General features: G+C 52.2%; 1 protein-coding gene across 3 annotated transcripts in view; it reads left to right on the top strand.

Annotated features, from left to right (window-relative positions):
- Window positions 1-16,232, top strand: part of FAM120A (family with sequence similarity 120 member A) — a 93,797-nt gene that overhangs the window by 33,079 nt on the left and 44,486 nt on the right. For all 3 annotated transcript variants that reach the window (XM_087858772.1, XM_087858773.1, XM_045772598.2), the window contains exons 4-7: window positions 1,792-1,920; window positions 2,587-2,683; window positions 14,242-14,339; window positions 14,578-14,858. In XM_087858772.1, coding sequence (XP_087714898.1) covers window positions 1,792-1,920; window positions 2,587-2,683; window positions 14,242-14,339; window positions 14,578-14,858 — 605 coding nt within the window. The remainder of the gene's footprint in view (window positions 1-1,791; window positions 1,921-2,586; window positions 2,684-14,241; window positions 14,340-14,577; window positions 14,859-16,232) is intronic.

Genomic DNA, 16,232 nt, shown 5'->3' on the forward strand with positions numbered 1-16,232 from the left:
GCTCCCCACCCCTGGAGTCAGCCCTTTTCAAATTTGGCCATTTTTATATCCTGTAGGTTCTGTTCTCACCATGTTGTCATCGATCTGTTTTGTATCTAAAATCCTCATACAATAGCCAGCCTTGCCTGTATGGTATGAAAACCACGAGGGCCTCGTAGGTTTTCAGGGTGCTAGGGGCAAACCTGGTCGGCTAGGCCCACACTGCCAAGGCCAGGAGTCGAGGCCCTGGGCCCTCGGCCACAGCTGTCCCTGACCCTGTCCTTGTTTTGTGAGGATGGCGCAGGGGTTTCTGTTCCGACTCCTCCCTCCTGGGCTGCCACCAGCTGGCCCTGTTCCTGCCCGGCCCTGGGACCAGACACCCCAGAAGGGGGAGCACAGATGGGACTTGCGTTCCTCCCAGACTGGCTGGCACGTGCTTTTCGCCAGGCTTCGTCCCGTGGAACATGTGTGTACCCGTGGGCTTTTGTCTTCCCGGGGGGTTGGGTTTCTAGGACTGAGCTTGTGATGTGTGTGCGTAGACGTGTGCGTGGCTGTCCAGAGGCCTCGTGTTGGGGTGTCCCTTCACGAGCACTAATGTCCGGCACGTGGGGGCTGAGAACCGCGACTCGGACGTGAGGAACGGTGCTTCAAGAAAACCTGTTGTTCCTGTGAAGAGAGAGTGAATGTCGTCTGTGCATCTGAAAATGTTCTCGATAGTGACTTGAAAGTATAAATGTCTGTTTTCTGGTGGGCTCTTCCACTTCCTGTGCTCAGGCTTAGGTTTTCTGGTTTTTTCCTTTTGTCTTTCTCTGTCTTTGTGCATGTGTGTGTATGTCTTAAAAACTCAGATTTATCATCTTACCGTTCTGAAGGTCACATTCCTTCTGGAAGCTCTGGAAAGGTGTTTCCTGCCTCTTCCAGGTTTGGGGGCCGCCACACTCCATGGCTTGTGGCCCTTCCTCACTCCTCATCCCCGAAGCCAGCTCTCCTGCTCCCCGTCCGCCCTGGAGGACCCTGTGGCGACACTGCCCACCTGGACAGTCACGAGCTGGCGGACAGGAGCACACAGCTCTGGAGGCACGGGGCGTTTGGGGGTCTGTGCCCTGTTTTTTATCTTTGTGATCTTTGTGTCTATATGGGAAATAAAGAGTATTTCTGGCTGTCGTTTGACTTTTTTTAATTGCTAGAAACAAACTTAGTGCCCGGTTCATCTTTGTTTCTAAGAGAAGGGCAAAACTATAGTTACAGCTGAAATCGTATCTTTTTTTCATAGTTTTTTAGTTTTTATGAAAGAACATAAAACCATTTAAAAAAATCTGTTTACTTACCTTCTTGTGGGATCAGCTATTCTGGGACAATGAAATATTCTGAGATTTATTCTGTGTATCTTTCACAAGACATGACTGTCAGCATCGGCAGTCAGGGACCCTACTTTCTCCCCATTCAGAGCCAACTTGGCTTTCTTGGTGCTCTGGCACCTGGGCTGCATTCGGCCGGCACGGCCTCTGGTTGGCTGGCATAGGAAGAACAGAAGTGTCTGCAGCCCATGGCTTCTCGCGCCGTGTTTGGTGCTGTGGGGTACGGGGTATTGGGCCCAGGATCGACGGTGAGCAGGTTGCAGAAGTAATGTGGGACTGGCCAGGCGCTCCCTGACCTAGCTCGGTGGAAGTGGCTGAGTTGTACTTGCTGAGCTTGGCTTGAGCCTCAGCACCAGAGTCTTGGGACCAAGACTCACAGGGGGTCATGATGGGGCCTGAAGCCTCTGGGCCCTGCCTTGGGACTCATGTACTGACCTGTGCACTTGTTTCTCAGGTCCGGGCCCACCAGCTAGTCTTGCCGCCATGCGATGTGGTGATTAAGGCTGTGGCCGACTACGTCCGCAACATCCAGGACCCCTCGGACTTGGATGCCGTAGCTAAAGATGTGTTCCAGCATTCTCAGGTACAGTGCAGGCTCGGAACACTCTGCACAGCGGGGGTGGGTATGGCAGGGGCCCCTCAGCCGGCTCCCAGCCTCCCTTGCGGCTGCACCGGGAGCGCTCGAGGTAGACACCTGGGAGGTCTGCTGCTCCTACGTTCTCCATCATGATCGATAACGTTTCTCCTGAGAAGACAGACCTATCACGTGGGCTGAGTGGAACTGTGAACATGACTTGTCCATCCCTTCAGGTGATGGTCAGGGATTTCTTCTTCCTTTTTTTGGAAAGTAGGGCATGTGAGCGGGCCGGGGTTAAGAGAGGACATGAGGTTGGTGTGACCTCCCATGTCTCTCTAGAAAGCTGAAACTGCTGTCCTGCTTGCTGGAGACGGGACAGAAACCACCACCCCCCCCCAGGCAGCACCAGGGACGTGGCCCGGAGAAGCCCGGGACTCCTGAGGGCTGCATTGCAGACCCGGGTCTCCTGATGGGGTGCCAGTCTGTGTTACCCATGTCACTCTGAGAGGATTAGAGTCTGATTTGTTGATTTTCCTGGAAGATTTTAATGTACTCTCAACTCTTCTCTAACTTGAAAAGCTGTAGATGATACATGTGCTGAATTGTGAAAGTATGTTCATGCACAGGACCAGCGGCATGCGATTTACAAAGGTTTTCCTGCATTTATTTCAGTCTAGAACAGATGACAAAGTTATTCGATTTAAGAGAGCAATTGGATATTACTCAGCGACTAGTAAGCCTATGGCATTTCACCCAGCACATTACTTAGGTAAGTAAATCCAAGCCTCTGTGATGGATGCTGACCGTGCAGTCACCAGAGATATTGAAGCATGGGCCCAGTAGTCCTGTAGGTTTATTCATCCGAAGTGAGGTTTCCGCAGCTGTCACGAGTGTGTGGAGCCGCGCCTCCTGGGCAGATGCCTCAGTGGCCCCTAACCTTTCAGGTTTGTTTGTTCTTGAGGAGCAGGACAAACAGACCTTCTGGGAGTTGGGGGTGGGCCAGGAGGCGTCCACGGGGTGCTCTGCTGGGAGGCCTCTGGACCTGCAGACGCCTTCGTAAATCCACTTCAGAAAAGCAGATGGATGTCTTCTCTTTTGCTGCCTGTTGTTTGTTTGTTTGTTTGTTTGTTTGTTTGTTTGTTTGTTTGCAAAAGACCAAATTTAACTCCAAGATTTGAAATTGGGGAGTAAAAGTAATTATAAGCCGTTTGCTTGAAGCCTGCCTGGTGGTGCTCTCATGGGAGGCTGTGAAGCCCGGAGCCTACATGCCAGACTTCTCCCTGAGTCCGACTGCCTCTCTTTGGGTCCAGAGCTGTGAAGCTCTGAGAGATCGTTCTTTGCTTCCATGTTCCTGGTATGGTTAGGGAACGCCACTGCGTACTGGTTTCAGAAGATTAGTCCCAGGTTTGAAATGTCCCAGGCAGTTGTCCGTTACGTGGTACGTTTGTCAGCTCACTCAAGCGTAGAGCTGCAGTTTGCGTGGGGGGCCCACAGGTCACAGAGGAGTGCTGGCTCCTGTCTCTGTGGCTGCCCAGTGCCCCAGAAGGGTGGGGCTATAGGCTCCTCCACTGGCCTGTCTGCTGGGACCCACAGTCAGGGCTTCTGACAGGGTGGAGCTCATCTTCCTGCAGCTCTGGCCCCCACAGCCATCATGCTGTTTAAACTACTTGGCATGTGCAGACCCATCATGCTTGGGACAAACTCTCAGCTGTGCCCCTGCTTTCCCCATGGCTTGGTCCTGCAGCCTTGGCCCTGCATTGTCTAGGTGGTTCTGGCTCCCGCCAGGGATGTGCCATGCCGGCTCCTGTCTTGGGGCCTTAGTGCCTTGCAGCCAAGAGTGATCCCTGACCTCCTGTGCCTGGGACACTCCAGTTTCTGAGATACTGGCTTCACTGTCACCTGTCTGAGGCCATCGGCTACCAGCCGTCATGTCTCAGCACCTTGCTTTAATTCTCTGCACACTGCCTCCCACCCCTCCCCCAGGAATGTTGGGTCTGGGGCAGCCAGGGCCCCATCTGCCACCCTCACCTTCATGCCCCCGTGGGAAAGTATTTGACTAAGTGACTTGATTCAGGAAAAGCTGTTGAACTGGGACAATGAGAGGATTGTGATTTGGGGTCACTGTGCTGGACAGAGGGAGATGTGGCAGGGCAGGTCACGTGGGTTGCTTTATTCCTGTGGCAGGGGCACCCAGTGGACGCTGTTGCGAGAGGTGTCAGGCAAGGTCTGATGCCGGGGGTGGACATCCTGACCCCACGGTCTCCGGCCTCAGGCTTCCTGGTTATGGAGATGGGTGTATGTGACATGCTCTGTGAGCACTTATCACAGGGTAGACACTGTCTTTGTTCTCAGAGGGAGAGTGGCTGGGAAAGGCAAAGAATGGTCTACAGCTACAGAGCCGGGGGGCGGGGGGGAGCTCCCAGAAGGGCATCTTTGCCCTTTGTGTGTCTGAGGTGACACCTGGTCCTCGTGTGACATGGTAGTTGAAACAGTCACTGTAGTGCACTGGGGACTAGAATGTTTACTCAGGAGGAGGTAAGCAGGAAGGTCAGGGTGGAAAAGGGTATGAGGGAGCGTTTGGCGTTGGTCTGAGCTGTTAACAGGGTTGACGATATGTCGAAGAAGCAAGATGGGCTTTAAATTCGCTTTTAAATTTGAGCTGCCTTTTTTTTTTGTTAAGATTTTATTTATGTATTTGGGAGAGCGAGAGAGCGTGCACAAGCAGGAGGGAGGGGCAGAGGGACAAGCAGACTCCCCACTGAGCAGGGAGCCTGACACGGGGCTTGATCCCAGGACCCCGAGATCATGACCTGAGCCGAAGGCAGATGCTTAACCTACTGAGCCACCCAGGCCCCCTAAATTTGAGCTTCTTAAAAACTCATAATGTTGTGCAAAGTGCTCTTGTGTTTTTACGTTGTCAAAAAATACATGAGGAAATTATTTTATGGATGAAGGTGATGCTCCTGGAATTTAGTTTCACTTCCTATCCATGGGTTTTAGGAAATGGTGGTGGGTTGGGGAAGAATTTGTGGTGTTTGGGGCTGTATTTTTTTAAGCAGGTCCATGTGGGTGACAACTACCATGTGTTACGTTAAAGCCTTCTCTGCAGGGTCTCCTGGTGCTGCTGACTGTGGTGGAGACCTGAGCTGTGGGGCAGAGTTTGGGGCAGCTGAAAGTGCAGGCCGGCAGCTGTGTGGCCTAGAATGTGGGGTGACTGGGGACAGAGGTTGGGGCAAGACTGGGAGGAAGGTATATTTCAAGTTATAGATACACAATTTGGAGCCAGCAGAAATGGATTCATGTAAAATCACTTTTGTTGTTTTCCTGACAAGTATAAAGAAACAAAGTAATGTGGAGATGGTGCCATCCCTCTTGCCTGTACTTGCTGTGAGGCCTCCACTGTGGTGCTGAGCGGGGAATGGAGAGCCTAGAAGGAGCAACATGGGATTGGGGATAGGCTTTCTTGGCATCCCACGTGAGAACCCAAGACACATTTCCCGTAAAAAGGTTTTTGTGAGCAGTAGGTAGGTCCTTAGTGGTCTTTTCTGACCTTGGTCCGTTATGTTATTCTCTGGGAAGATGCATTCCGAATTTTGACAGCCAGTGTTAGAACATAACTTTCTCGTTCACTAGAAATTGTCTGTATGAATCATTTTAGAAACTGGAATATGTGCAGTTGTAAAGACATTTAAAGCATCATACTAGCCCCTTGAAGGCTATTGGGAGTAAAAATGGGGAGAGTTGACTCTAACCTGGGGTTTCTAAACCTGCCTGGAGTTGAGGTTCTAGGCCAGAGCTGTTACATCAGGATCTTCACTGGGCCTCGGGAATCTGTGTCTTCCAGAGGAACAGCTTCCTGGCCTGGCTCTGGTCAGGTGGACCGGCACTGGGCGGGCTGCCGTGTTGGTACATCTTCTGAGCCCGTGCGCCTCTGCTCTCCGCACCGATGCAGAGGGTGTGGAATTGACAGCAGGACCTGCACACTGGCCTGCCGGTTGCCCCGCGGCTCTGGGAGGCCTGCTCTGCACAGCATGTGAAAAATGGATTCCAGTCCATACTGTCTTTGCATAGTGGACCCCCAAAAACGATCTGTTTTTGGATGGGTTTTTAAGATCAGTTACAGGTCAGATTAGTATTCATTTTGTAAGCATTTATTGTGTCGGAAGCACCTTGTTGGGACCGGGGACCTAGAGATGGTTATGAATTTGTGCTTTCTGTCCCAGCACATAATGTCTCCCACGTTCACAGAGTCCCCAGTCTGAATGTAGGCGCACATAAGACCAGTCAGAATGGAAAGGTATCAGCGGTGTGTGACTGCCAGAGGCCCACCTCAGGTCTGTGAATAGAGGCGGGAGGCTTGAGCTCACCCTGGTGTACTTGTAAAAAGCTGCATAAGTGAAACCGAGGCCCAGTGAATGTGAAGATGCTTACCCTCTGTCTTCCTGGCCTCTTCAGTGAAGAGTAGCTGAGCTCCCACTGCACGCATGTCAGAAGGGCCAACATTCAGAATGCTGACAACACCAGATGCTGGTGAGGATGCCGGGCAGCAGGAGCGTGCGGTCTCCGCTGCGGGGAACCGCAGACCAGCACCGCCACTGCGGAAGACAGCGTGATGGTGTCTCAGAAAACGCAACACACTCTTTCCATGTGGTCCATCATTGCCGAAACTTGGAAGCATCCGAGACGTCCTTCAGTGGGTGATGGACAAATGAACTGTGGTCCGTCCAGATGAGGAACTGTTACTCAGTGCTAAAAAAATGGGTTATCAAGTCACGAAGACCTTGGATACATTCACTGGGAGAAGCCACCGTTCCAGGCTCTATACTGTAGGATTCCAGCTGTGGACGTTCTGGAAAAGGCACAGCTGTGGAGCCAGTGGAAAGGCAGTGGAGGGATGAATATAGGCAGAGCACAGAAGATTTTTAGGGCTGTGAAACTATTTTGTGTGACACTATGTGGTGGATATGTGTCCTTATAAATTCGTCCAGACCCACAGAGTGAGCACCGAAAGGAACCCTGACGGGAGCTGTGGGCTCTAGTTCATAATCGTCACGTGTCCGCATTAGACCATCCGCTGCAATACATAGCATACGAGTGCAGGGCCCGCTTTCTGCTTAGGTTTTCCGTAGACCTGAAGCTGCTCGGAAAACAACATCTATTAATTAACAAAACCAGAAACCACTTTGATGTGTCTGGCCCATGCAAGCGCTTGCCGGGTTCCGGACAGTGTGGTGGAGCAGACGTGTAGTCCTGGACCTCGCACATGAATGAGACGTGGACTCGTACGGCTCATGAGCAGGCAGTTCCAGGAGGACTGGGAGACTGAGCTGCTACTGATTAAGTCAGGGCTCAATTCTGCTTGACTGTATTAATGTTTGAGCTGAGGCTTGAAGGTAGAGCAGGAGTTTAGTGAGATGATGACAGGGAGGAAGTCTGTTCCACGCGGAGGAGACCCCGAGGTGGCGGCACTGGGTGTGGAAGGAGCGGAAGGCAGTGGCTGGAGCCCAGGATGCAGGGAAAGGGGGGGTGCCCATGCGTCTGTGGGCAGTGGGCAGTGGGCACCGGGCACCATCCAAACACAGCCTGAGGCTTCAGACTTCCTCTAGGGGCTGTGAAAGTTCATTGAAGGATTTATATAGTGTTAAAAGTTGTTACTTTCTAACTGTTGCACACCCAATGTGCGTGGAACATGACCAATAGCCTGTGTACAGTTCATGAAACCAGTCTCAGTGGAACATGACCAGTAGCCCTTACCCCGCCTCCCCATCAGTTTCCCCTGTCAGCCAGCTCCCTGAATTCTGTGTCAGTGGTCCCCTTTCCTTTATCATGCCTGTACCCCAAGTGCTAATTGGAGATGTGGAAGTAGGTAGGCTTCCCTGGGGGGGTTTCTGTGTATGGAGTGGCTCGGGTCAGGGAGAGGAGGTAGAGCCAGGAGCCAGGTCGCCCAGGCAGGACCGTGCGGATGCAGAGGGTGATGGCAGGTTCATGTGTGCCAAGGAGTGTGGCAGGAACGTTTGTCATCAGAGGTGAGGAGGGGCCTTCTGTGGCTCCTGTGGCTCCCAGGTGCATGTGGCTGCACGGTCCTTAGCAAGGTGCAGGGACTCTGAGGAGAAACAGTTCCTAGCGCTGCAGCTGCTGCTGGCCCGACAGGCACTCAACAGGGTGGGATGGCGGGGGGGGTGGCAGCCTACCTCGTGGCTTTCGTAAAGGGAAGGGCTTGAAACGGGAGGGCATTGACTGGGCTTGCACTGTCAGAAGTGGGGGTCTGGAGGCTCCTGGCACATGTGGGGACTTCGGCAGGGCAGTCAGAGAGAGAGCTCGGAGGGTTTCACAACGCGCTGGGCCCCAGAGCATGGAGGCCAGGGGAGGAGCCTGCAGGAGCAGAGCTGTACATGGGGTTGCGTGGGGATGGGAGCCGCCCCCAGGAAGCCAGGACCAGACTGACAGCGACCACAGGAAGGGGCCCCTGGGTGCCTGCATCCTCACTGGTCCCCTTCTGTCAGACCCGGTCATAGGAGAGTATATCTGACTGCTGTCTCCCCTGGAAGGAGTAGGACCCTGTTGTTGGCATTCTGGACCCAGCTCCTGGGGCCATGGCTCAGGAGGGCGCAGGTGTAAACTCGAGGAGAGATGAGGGCTGGTCGGTGGGCTCTGATTCTGGGCTGTGGCTGTGCTGGCAGGCGTCCCTTTCTGGTGACTGAAGGGGAGGACCTGTGGCCACACGGCCCACTTAGCTCGTGTCACCAGACTGTCCCATCGACTGTTGCTGGGCCTTTTGGGTTAACAGTCTCTTTGGGAATACGGCTCTGCCTCCCCACAGCATGCCTCCCAGCCTGTCAGGGCATGGTCAGCAGATGTCACCGCAGAAGTAGAGACAGTCTGGGAAGAAGGACGTAGCTCCTGCAAGGCTGCGTCAGCTGATGAGGCAGGCAGTCCTTCTCCAGGAAAGCAGGGTCGCCCAGGAAGGACCGTGCGGACGCAGAGGGTGATGGCAGGTTCGTGTGTGCCAAGGAGTGAGTGCAAGTGAGGACCCAGCGCTGCCTGTGCTGCTCCGTCCTGCCCTGTCCGGTGCTACCTCCGCGGGAGCACAGCGGGACGGGGGCACACGCTGCAGACAACCCGCCCGCTCCCACTCGCTCCCACTCGGCCGCGCACGGCTGAGGCTCGTCACATCCTCGCCCTCTCGTGGTTTCCTCAGGCCCGCGGTGTAGGTGCTGCGTCGTCCTGGCTGCGCCTGTGCTCACGTCTGGGGTGTTTCCAGTGTTTGGCTCTTACAGTGATAGCTTTATGTATTTTCGGTGTCATGAGATATTCCACGTTATGCTGCTGTCGTACATTACTAGTAAGTTCTTGAAATTTGGCATTTAAAGTTGATGTGGTGTTCAGCGTTACAGTTCTGCTCACTAAAGCCACCATTTCCATGGTTTTTGCTTAAGCTTTTTTATTGTGGAAAAACTAAACGTAACTGTCAGTACAGGGGGCAGTGTCACGAGTGACCCTCGGAACAGGGTCAGCAAATGGTGATGTTTGTTTCACGTCTTTTTTTAAAGAAATATATTAGGCTTTTCTGGTCACATCTGTCCCCTCGCACGGATTTCTGTGTCTTCTTACCTCGTATGTGTGGAATAATCAATTGGTGGTGGTCTCACTTTTCATCAGAGGCGTGTCGTACGTGTTATTCTGCCTTTTCTGCTTTTGGAGATATGTTTGTGTGTCTGTCTGTTCCCATTTTTATCTGAAGCTGGTGCACATGGTAGAGATGTCAGCCCCCAGGGTCCGACAGCGTCAGCTCTGCCGGAGAGAAGCCACGGCACTCTCATGTGGAGCAGAAAGTCAGCCTCATCTCCCTCCCTCTCGATTCCCAAGCATCATCCTCAGGCTCGACATCTGTTCCCATGACCTTTCATTCAGATTTTTGTGAGTTTATTTTAGTCCTTGTACTATGAAGTGATACAGTCTGTCTGGTCTCATGGCTTTTTGAAAGGTCATTAAAAAAAAAAAAAAAAACCTGGACAACAGTCATTTTGGGGGAACTTGGCAGCCATTCGACAAGGTGTGTCTTTGAGAGATGACCAGCTCATCATCAGCTCTGTCACGGTTCCTCAGGGCATGGTGACAGAAGGGCACGGCCACCTCGGTTGGCAGGGACTGTCCCTGCAGGTTGTGCATTTCTGAAGTTCACAGCGGACAGAGACTGGTTTGTTCTCTTGGGCTCATGAAGCCATGTGGGCAGCCAAGTGAGGCGTTGGCGCTCCTTCCTGCTCCCCATCTCCACCAGCCCGTGTGCACGGCATCCTTTGCTGTGGAACACCGCTGTTCCAGCTCCGAGTGAGTGAGCGGGGAGCGGGGCGGATTTGGATACAACTCGGGATGCATCCGTCACTGTGAGACTGCTGCTCTTGAAGACTTAGGCGCGACGTGGGCTTGAGTGACGCTGGACTGTGAGGTCCACGTGCGCTGCCCAGACTTCGTGGTGGCAGAGGCATTGGGGGAGCAGCCGGCTGGCTCCTGACCATGGGATGCTCTGTGCCCGCAGCCCCATAATCAGGAAGGCTGCCCGCGACGTGGTGCGCTGCTGTAGTTCCCGCAGTTCTTGCTCCTGCTGGCCTGAGTGTGCTTCCCCGGGGTCCATGGTTCGTTCAGGTGCCTACGTGCTTGATTCTCAGCCCTGCACTTGGCCTGCCGATGCTTCTCTCCAGATGGCGGTCTCTGGCTCCTCTCGGGGGGCCCGACTGTATGTCCCAACTTGGAGCCCCTGGGAGCTGGTGTTCCTGGAAAGCGACTGGGTTCAGCCCCTCAGAGTTGGCCGACTTCCTCTCTTCTTGCCTTTGCCCTCATGGTCTCTGGCCCGTGGCCTGCCTCCCGGAAGCTACTCATCTGGAAGACCATGGAAATAGGTTACACAAAATTCTTCATGTGGCTTTCTGTCTTAACTTCTGTAGAATATCAGTGCTGAGTAAATACATCCATTTCAATACGGTTAACATCATTGGAAAATTTGATCTTTTTTTGTAGGTGTTGAAGATTAGTATTGGTGGTAGGGAACATATCGACTTATTCTTTGAATCTGAATCATCAAAGCTATCTTTTTTGTACAACACTTGAAAATCACGCATCCATCGGCATTAGAGAATTTTAAGAGTTTGTAACTTTTTTGCTCGTTTGTTTTGGTTGGCCTCACGTCTCTGCAGCGACATGCCTGTTGGTAGATGAGTCTGTCCTCAGCGGGCCAGGGTGTGGGTAGGCCGACTGGTTCTCAGCAGAACTTCTTGGTCAACACCATTCTTTGTTAAGATGTGTCCTCTCTTCAGGGAACAGCTGAGCAGCTCCACGGGGGCACAGTGGGTAACTGGGACAGTGGGTGCTGGGCAGTGTCTCGCCCGCAGCACCGCTCACAGCATAGCTGTCAGGCTGCCGTGCGTGTGCTTTTCTCATCATTCACAAAGAAGTCTTTGAAAATTTTTTTAATTGTGAAAATATTTTTCATACAGTAATTAAACAGTTTCCACTTGTCTGTCTCCGTCTCGTAATCTGCTGACAACAGCCTTTCTCTCTTAGTAGAGTGTCTGCGAAAGGAGGAGAGTGACAAGCTGGTGGTGTTAATCTTCACGTGTGACCCGGGGTCAGTCCCAAGAAAGATGGCCTTGTCACACAGCAGACAGTGCTCTGCTCAGTGGCTCGAGGGTGTTAACAACCAGAACTGGTACACAGGGAGGCACGGGGCATCCAGAGACAGGTCTGGCTCATTGGGCCATCCTCCAGCCTTCACAGAAGTGTAGACAGATTAATTCACTTACTGGACTAGGTTCTGATAGATTAGTAACTAGCTTTGTAGGTTCTCAAAGGTTTACTTGAGGTCAGTGATTACAATGTGATTTAGAAAATGTTCTTACTTTAGAAATCTTTGCTTTTAAATTATAGTCTATTTTTTAATGTTTTTTTTATTATATTATGTTAGTCACCATACAGTACATCCCCGGTTTCCGATGTAAAGTTCGATGATCATTAGTTGCGTATAACACCCAGTGCACCATGCAATACGTGCCCTCCTTACTACCCACCACCAGCCTATCCCGTTCCCCCACCCCCCTCCCCTCTGAAGCCCTCAGTTTGTTTCTCATACTCCATAGTCTCTAGTTTATTTTTTGTTTTTAAGGAAAGTTTGTGCTTTTCAGGAAGTTTGTAGCACATAATGGCCAAAAACAGACAAAAGGATCCCCTTCCCTTGAATGCTGCTAATTGGAGCGGCTGACTTTCTGTGGGGTTACTCAGAATCTGTTACGTGGGGCGGGTCAGCCACAAGAGGTTGTAAACTGCACTTCTCACGGTGACTTAAATTGTAGTGTTAGAGCTTGAATGCAGTTCGTAGTGTTCTGGCCACAGTTCAGAATCTCCTGAGAAGGAGCTTAACCGGTAACAGTGTCTTACATCTCAGACTCGGAGGTTCTGATCTCCTAGGTCAGAACTGTTTGATCAGGAGTGTTTCCCTATGTGTTTGCATGTGCATACATGTGTGTATGTATGTGGGGTGTGTTTATGTGTATGTGTGGTGAACATGTGTGCGTGTATATTTGGGGTGAATGCACACACGTGTACAATAAATGTGCATGTGTGTATGTGGGTGAGTGCATGTATGAGGTGAACATGTGCACGTGGGGGTGAGTTTGTAGGTGCGGGGAATGTGCGTGTGTGTCATGAATGCATGCCTGTAAACATGCACGTGTATGTGGTAAATGAGCATGTGTGTATGTGGGGTGAGTGGTGAATGTAGTGAACGTGTGTTTATATGCATGTGTATGTGTGGTCAGTGTGCATGTGTGTGAGTGTATATTGTAGGTGTGTGGTGAGCATGCATGTGTATGTGGGGTGAGCATGCAAATGCACGTGCATATGTGCCAGTGTCATCATTCCCAGCTGCTAACCCCATGGTTGTGGAAGTCATGTCCTCAGCTTCTTCTCGGTGCAGGCCGTGTGCCAGGCACTTGGAGACAGGCTCTTGCAGTGGGCTGTGGCTTCCAGGCACATGGGTCCTCGTTGGGTGGGGAGAAGTGAGCCACAGCCCCTCCGTCCTGGCTCCACCAGGTGGCTCTGGGAGCTCAGGTTACATGTGAGTGGGAATTTTCTTTCAGAGAATGAGGGGGGGTTGGGTTTTGGGGTGCTTTATTATTATTTTTATTTAAATGTGTTTATCTTGGCAAGTTGGTGGGGTGAGAGGTGGTGGTTTGTGGGCTCCTTGTTTGGCCTCGTGTCACCCAGATTCTGAAGTTGGAGGAACACCCTTCTTGGTTAAAGGATGTTGGTGTTCAGGGGTCTCTAGACTTGCTTTTGTTCAGTTTCTCAAAGAAGCCTAAGGAGATCGTGTAGCTCAGTGGCCCCCGTGTCTGCTCTCTGTTCCCACCATCTGGGTCCTGGGAACATTGGGGCTCAGGTGCCCAGGCCTGGCCTTAGGGCCTCACCTCGCAGGTGCCCCATACCTGACTGTTCAGTGGGGGAGCAAAGCCGCAAAGGATCTCCTTCCCATTTTTATTGCATTAGTAACTAGTTCGTGGTATTTGGAAGTGTTCTGATGTTGAGGCTACAGTCCTCATCACCACGTGTCGGTCACCACATGTCGTGCCAGGTGATGGCACCAAGGTCTTGGGCGTGCAGGTTTACGGGTCCTTGGGCTGAGCTGATGGCTCTGCGTGCCGTCTTAGCACTTAGCCTGGTCCTGACGTGTGTCCACAGCTGCTTCTCCACCACACACTTCTGTTCCAGCCTCTTCTCCACACGGGGGCAGCGGAGCCAGTGCAGTGTGCGTCAGAGCAGGTTTCTAGAGTTACGTTCTAAGAGCACAGAATTCCAGGTTGCTGGCCCCATAACACACATTAGTACGTGCAACCCCATTGTGGTTTTGCTTAGCAGTGGAAAGCCGAAAGGTACCAGCAGTAACTTCCACATTTCACTGTTTCTATTTAATAGCCAAGAACTGAATTTTAGTCTCAATAGGAAGATTCATGGCCTCACTTACGTGAGGGGAATTGTCTGTTTCTGCTTTGTCCCTTCAGCGCCTTTAGTCTTGGGGCTTTGAGAGGCCGGCAGGGGCAGAGAGAGGGTGACCCAGATGCCTATAAGTTAAAATCTTAGCTCCACTCTATAAAGTTGATCACCATAAAATGAAATATTTTTTTCATGTGAACCATGAATTTCTGAAGGTGGGGATTGGTGGTGTATTGTAACCTGAGTGGGGGGACAGGGCAGGTGGGGGCATGTGCTAGCCACTGTGGTGTCCCGGGGCATGTCCTCTGCTAACCGGTGTACCGCTTTCTTTCCTTGTCTACGAAACAGCCAGACCAAATCCGTTTGGAATGCCTGGGATCGTGCCACCGTATGTCCCCCCCCAGATGCTCAACATTCCGCAGACCCCTCTGCAAGCAAAACCTGTGGTAAGACCGTCCACTCCCTCCCGCAGCTGGTCTGCCTGCCTCGGGGGCGCTGGCCTTGACAGCTCCATGCGTATCTGATTTTAGCGGAAGCTGAAATAATTTCTTCAGCTGTTGAGCTGACATGTGAAGCAAGTGCTGGTGTTTCTTAAGTTAAAACGTAGCCAAGACCAGGCAGTGCTAATGGCAGCCAGGCCCTGCAGGCCGCCAGTGCATGCATGACCTCTGCCCTCTGTTCCAGGCCCCACAGGTGCCCAGCCCAGGTGCTGCGGGGCAGGGTCCACACCCGTACAGCCTCGCTGAGCCGGCACTCACTTTGGAAACGAGTGGAAAGAGTCTGACAGAGCACAGCACCTATAGCAACATTCCTCACGAAGGAAAGCATACCCCACTGTACGAACGGTCGTCCCCGATCCACCCAGCTCCGGGCGGCAGCCCCAACCACGTGGATCCAGCGTACTTTCCAGGGTCTTCGACATCGTCGTCTTCCGACAACGATGAAGGCGGTGGAGCAGCTGCAAAGTGAGTGGGGCAAGGTGTAGCTGGTACTTCCCTCATTTGTATTGGCTGCACGAGGCCTGTCAGGTGACTCGGTCTTCTGGGAAGCCACCTTCCATCCTCCCAAGGCCGAGAGTTATGTGCAGAGGTGTCATTTGTTGTAGGAAGGTGACGTCACTGTGCATAGACTAGGGCTTCTTGGAGATGGAGGAGTGGAGGTTAGATGCCTCCTCAGGGCTTCCCAGGCTGAAAATCCTCACTGTTCCAGCTGCAGCCTTGGGCCGCTTCTCTGCTGGGGTGGAGTTTTGGGAAAATCGGTTTGTGTGACCCTTAGAGGTGGTGAAGTTATCTGGTCAAGTGCTCCTGACCCTTACTCTCCACTGGGCTGTGAGACCGCAGTTCCACCCCTGGAAAGCATTTTAAGGTAGACGCTGGTGGCTTTCAGTCTTGGCTTCTGGATCGAGGGCAACTCTGAATTTCCGTCTCTCCTGAATTGAGTCTAGCAGCTCAGCAGCTTGTAGACTGTTTCTGAAATCGAGCCGTTCACCTGACCAGAGCCAGAGAAAGCTGCAATCCAGGTTGGAACTTTTGCCGGAGAGGAGTATTTTAAATGTGTGTCCCTGAGTAAATGAATTTTCAAATACATAATTTGTTAGAATCTGAACAAGAAAGACTTAAATGCACTGTTTTCCTCCTCCTCTCAAATACCGTTATGTTTTAAGAAACCTGATTCACAAACAGGAAAGAAATGGTGGAAAGCAAGGGCCTACCGTACTGCTGCGTCTCTCCCTCATTGCTCTCCGGCTGGTGGCTGGATGGCCGGGGTCCCTTGGCGCTCCATCGATGGAGATGGTTTCTCGTCTTCTGCAAATTCTCACTGGGGGTGAAGCCTGAGGCCAGATGTTCCCTCTCCTCATCTGTGGAGTGGGTGCCGAGTGTCTGCTGACCTCGGGTGGCAGTTACGGAGGGCTTTCCTGCCATGCACGGACTGTGTGCTCCGTGGAGTAGCAGAGCATAACTCTGTGTATAAATGCTTATCGCGGTCTCACAATTCTAAAATCCCGAGGTGAATAACAAATTGTACCTTTGTATTTACGCTTCCGAGTTAATCTTCTGGAAAGGGAGTATAGTGAAGATCTACTGAGTGTGACTCTCTGGGCTGGGGCCCGGTCTCATGTGTGTGCAAACGAGAACAGCTGGTTATGTCTCAGAAGCTCTTCCCTCTGGAATTCAAAGGCACTGAGTGTTCTCGGTTAAAAATCGCCCTTGGGCCAGCGTGATGAAGATGTTTGTGTAGCACACGTTTGGTCTAGTGAGAGATGCTCTTCCCAGACACCTGGGAGCAAGGCGAAAGCCAAGGGGGTATGCTGTGTGCCCAGGCCCTGAGCTGCCTGTGGG

This window comes from Ursus americanus, chromosome 34, assembly GCF_024610735.1.
Source record: "Ursus americanus isolate L20-20 chromosome 34, mUrsAme1.1.p, whole genome shotgun sequence".
In the NCBI taxonomy this organism is placed as follows: domain Eukaryota; kingdom Metazoa; phylum Chordata; class Mammalia; order Carnivora; family Ursidae; genus Ursus; species Ursus americanus.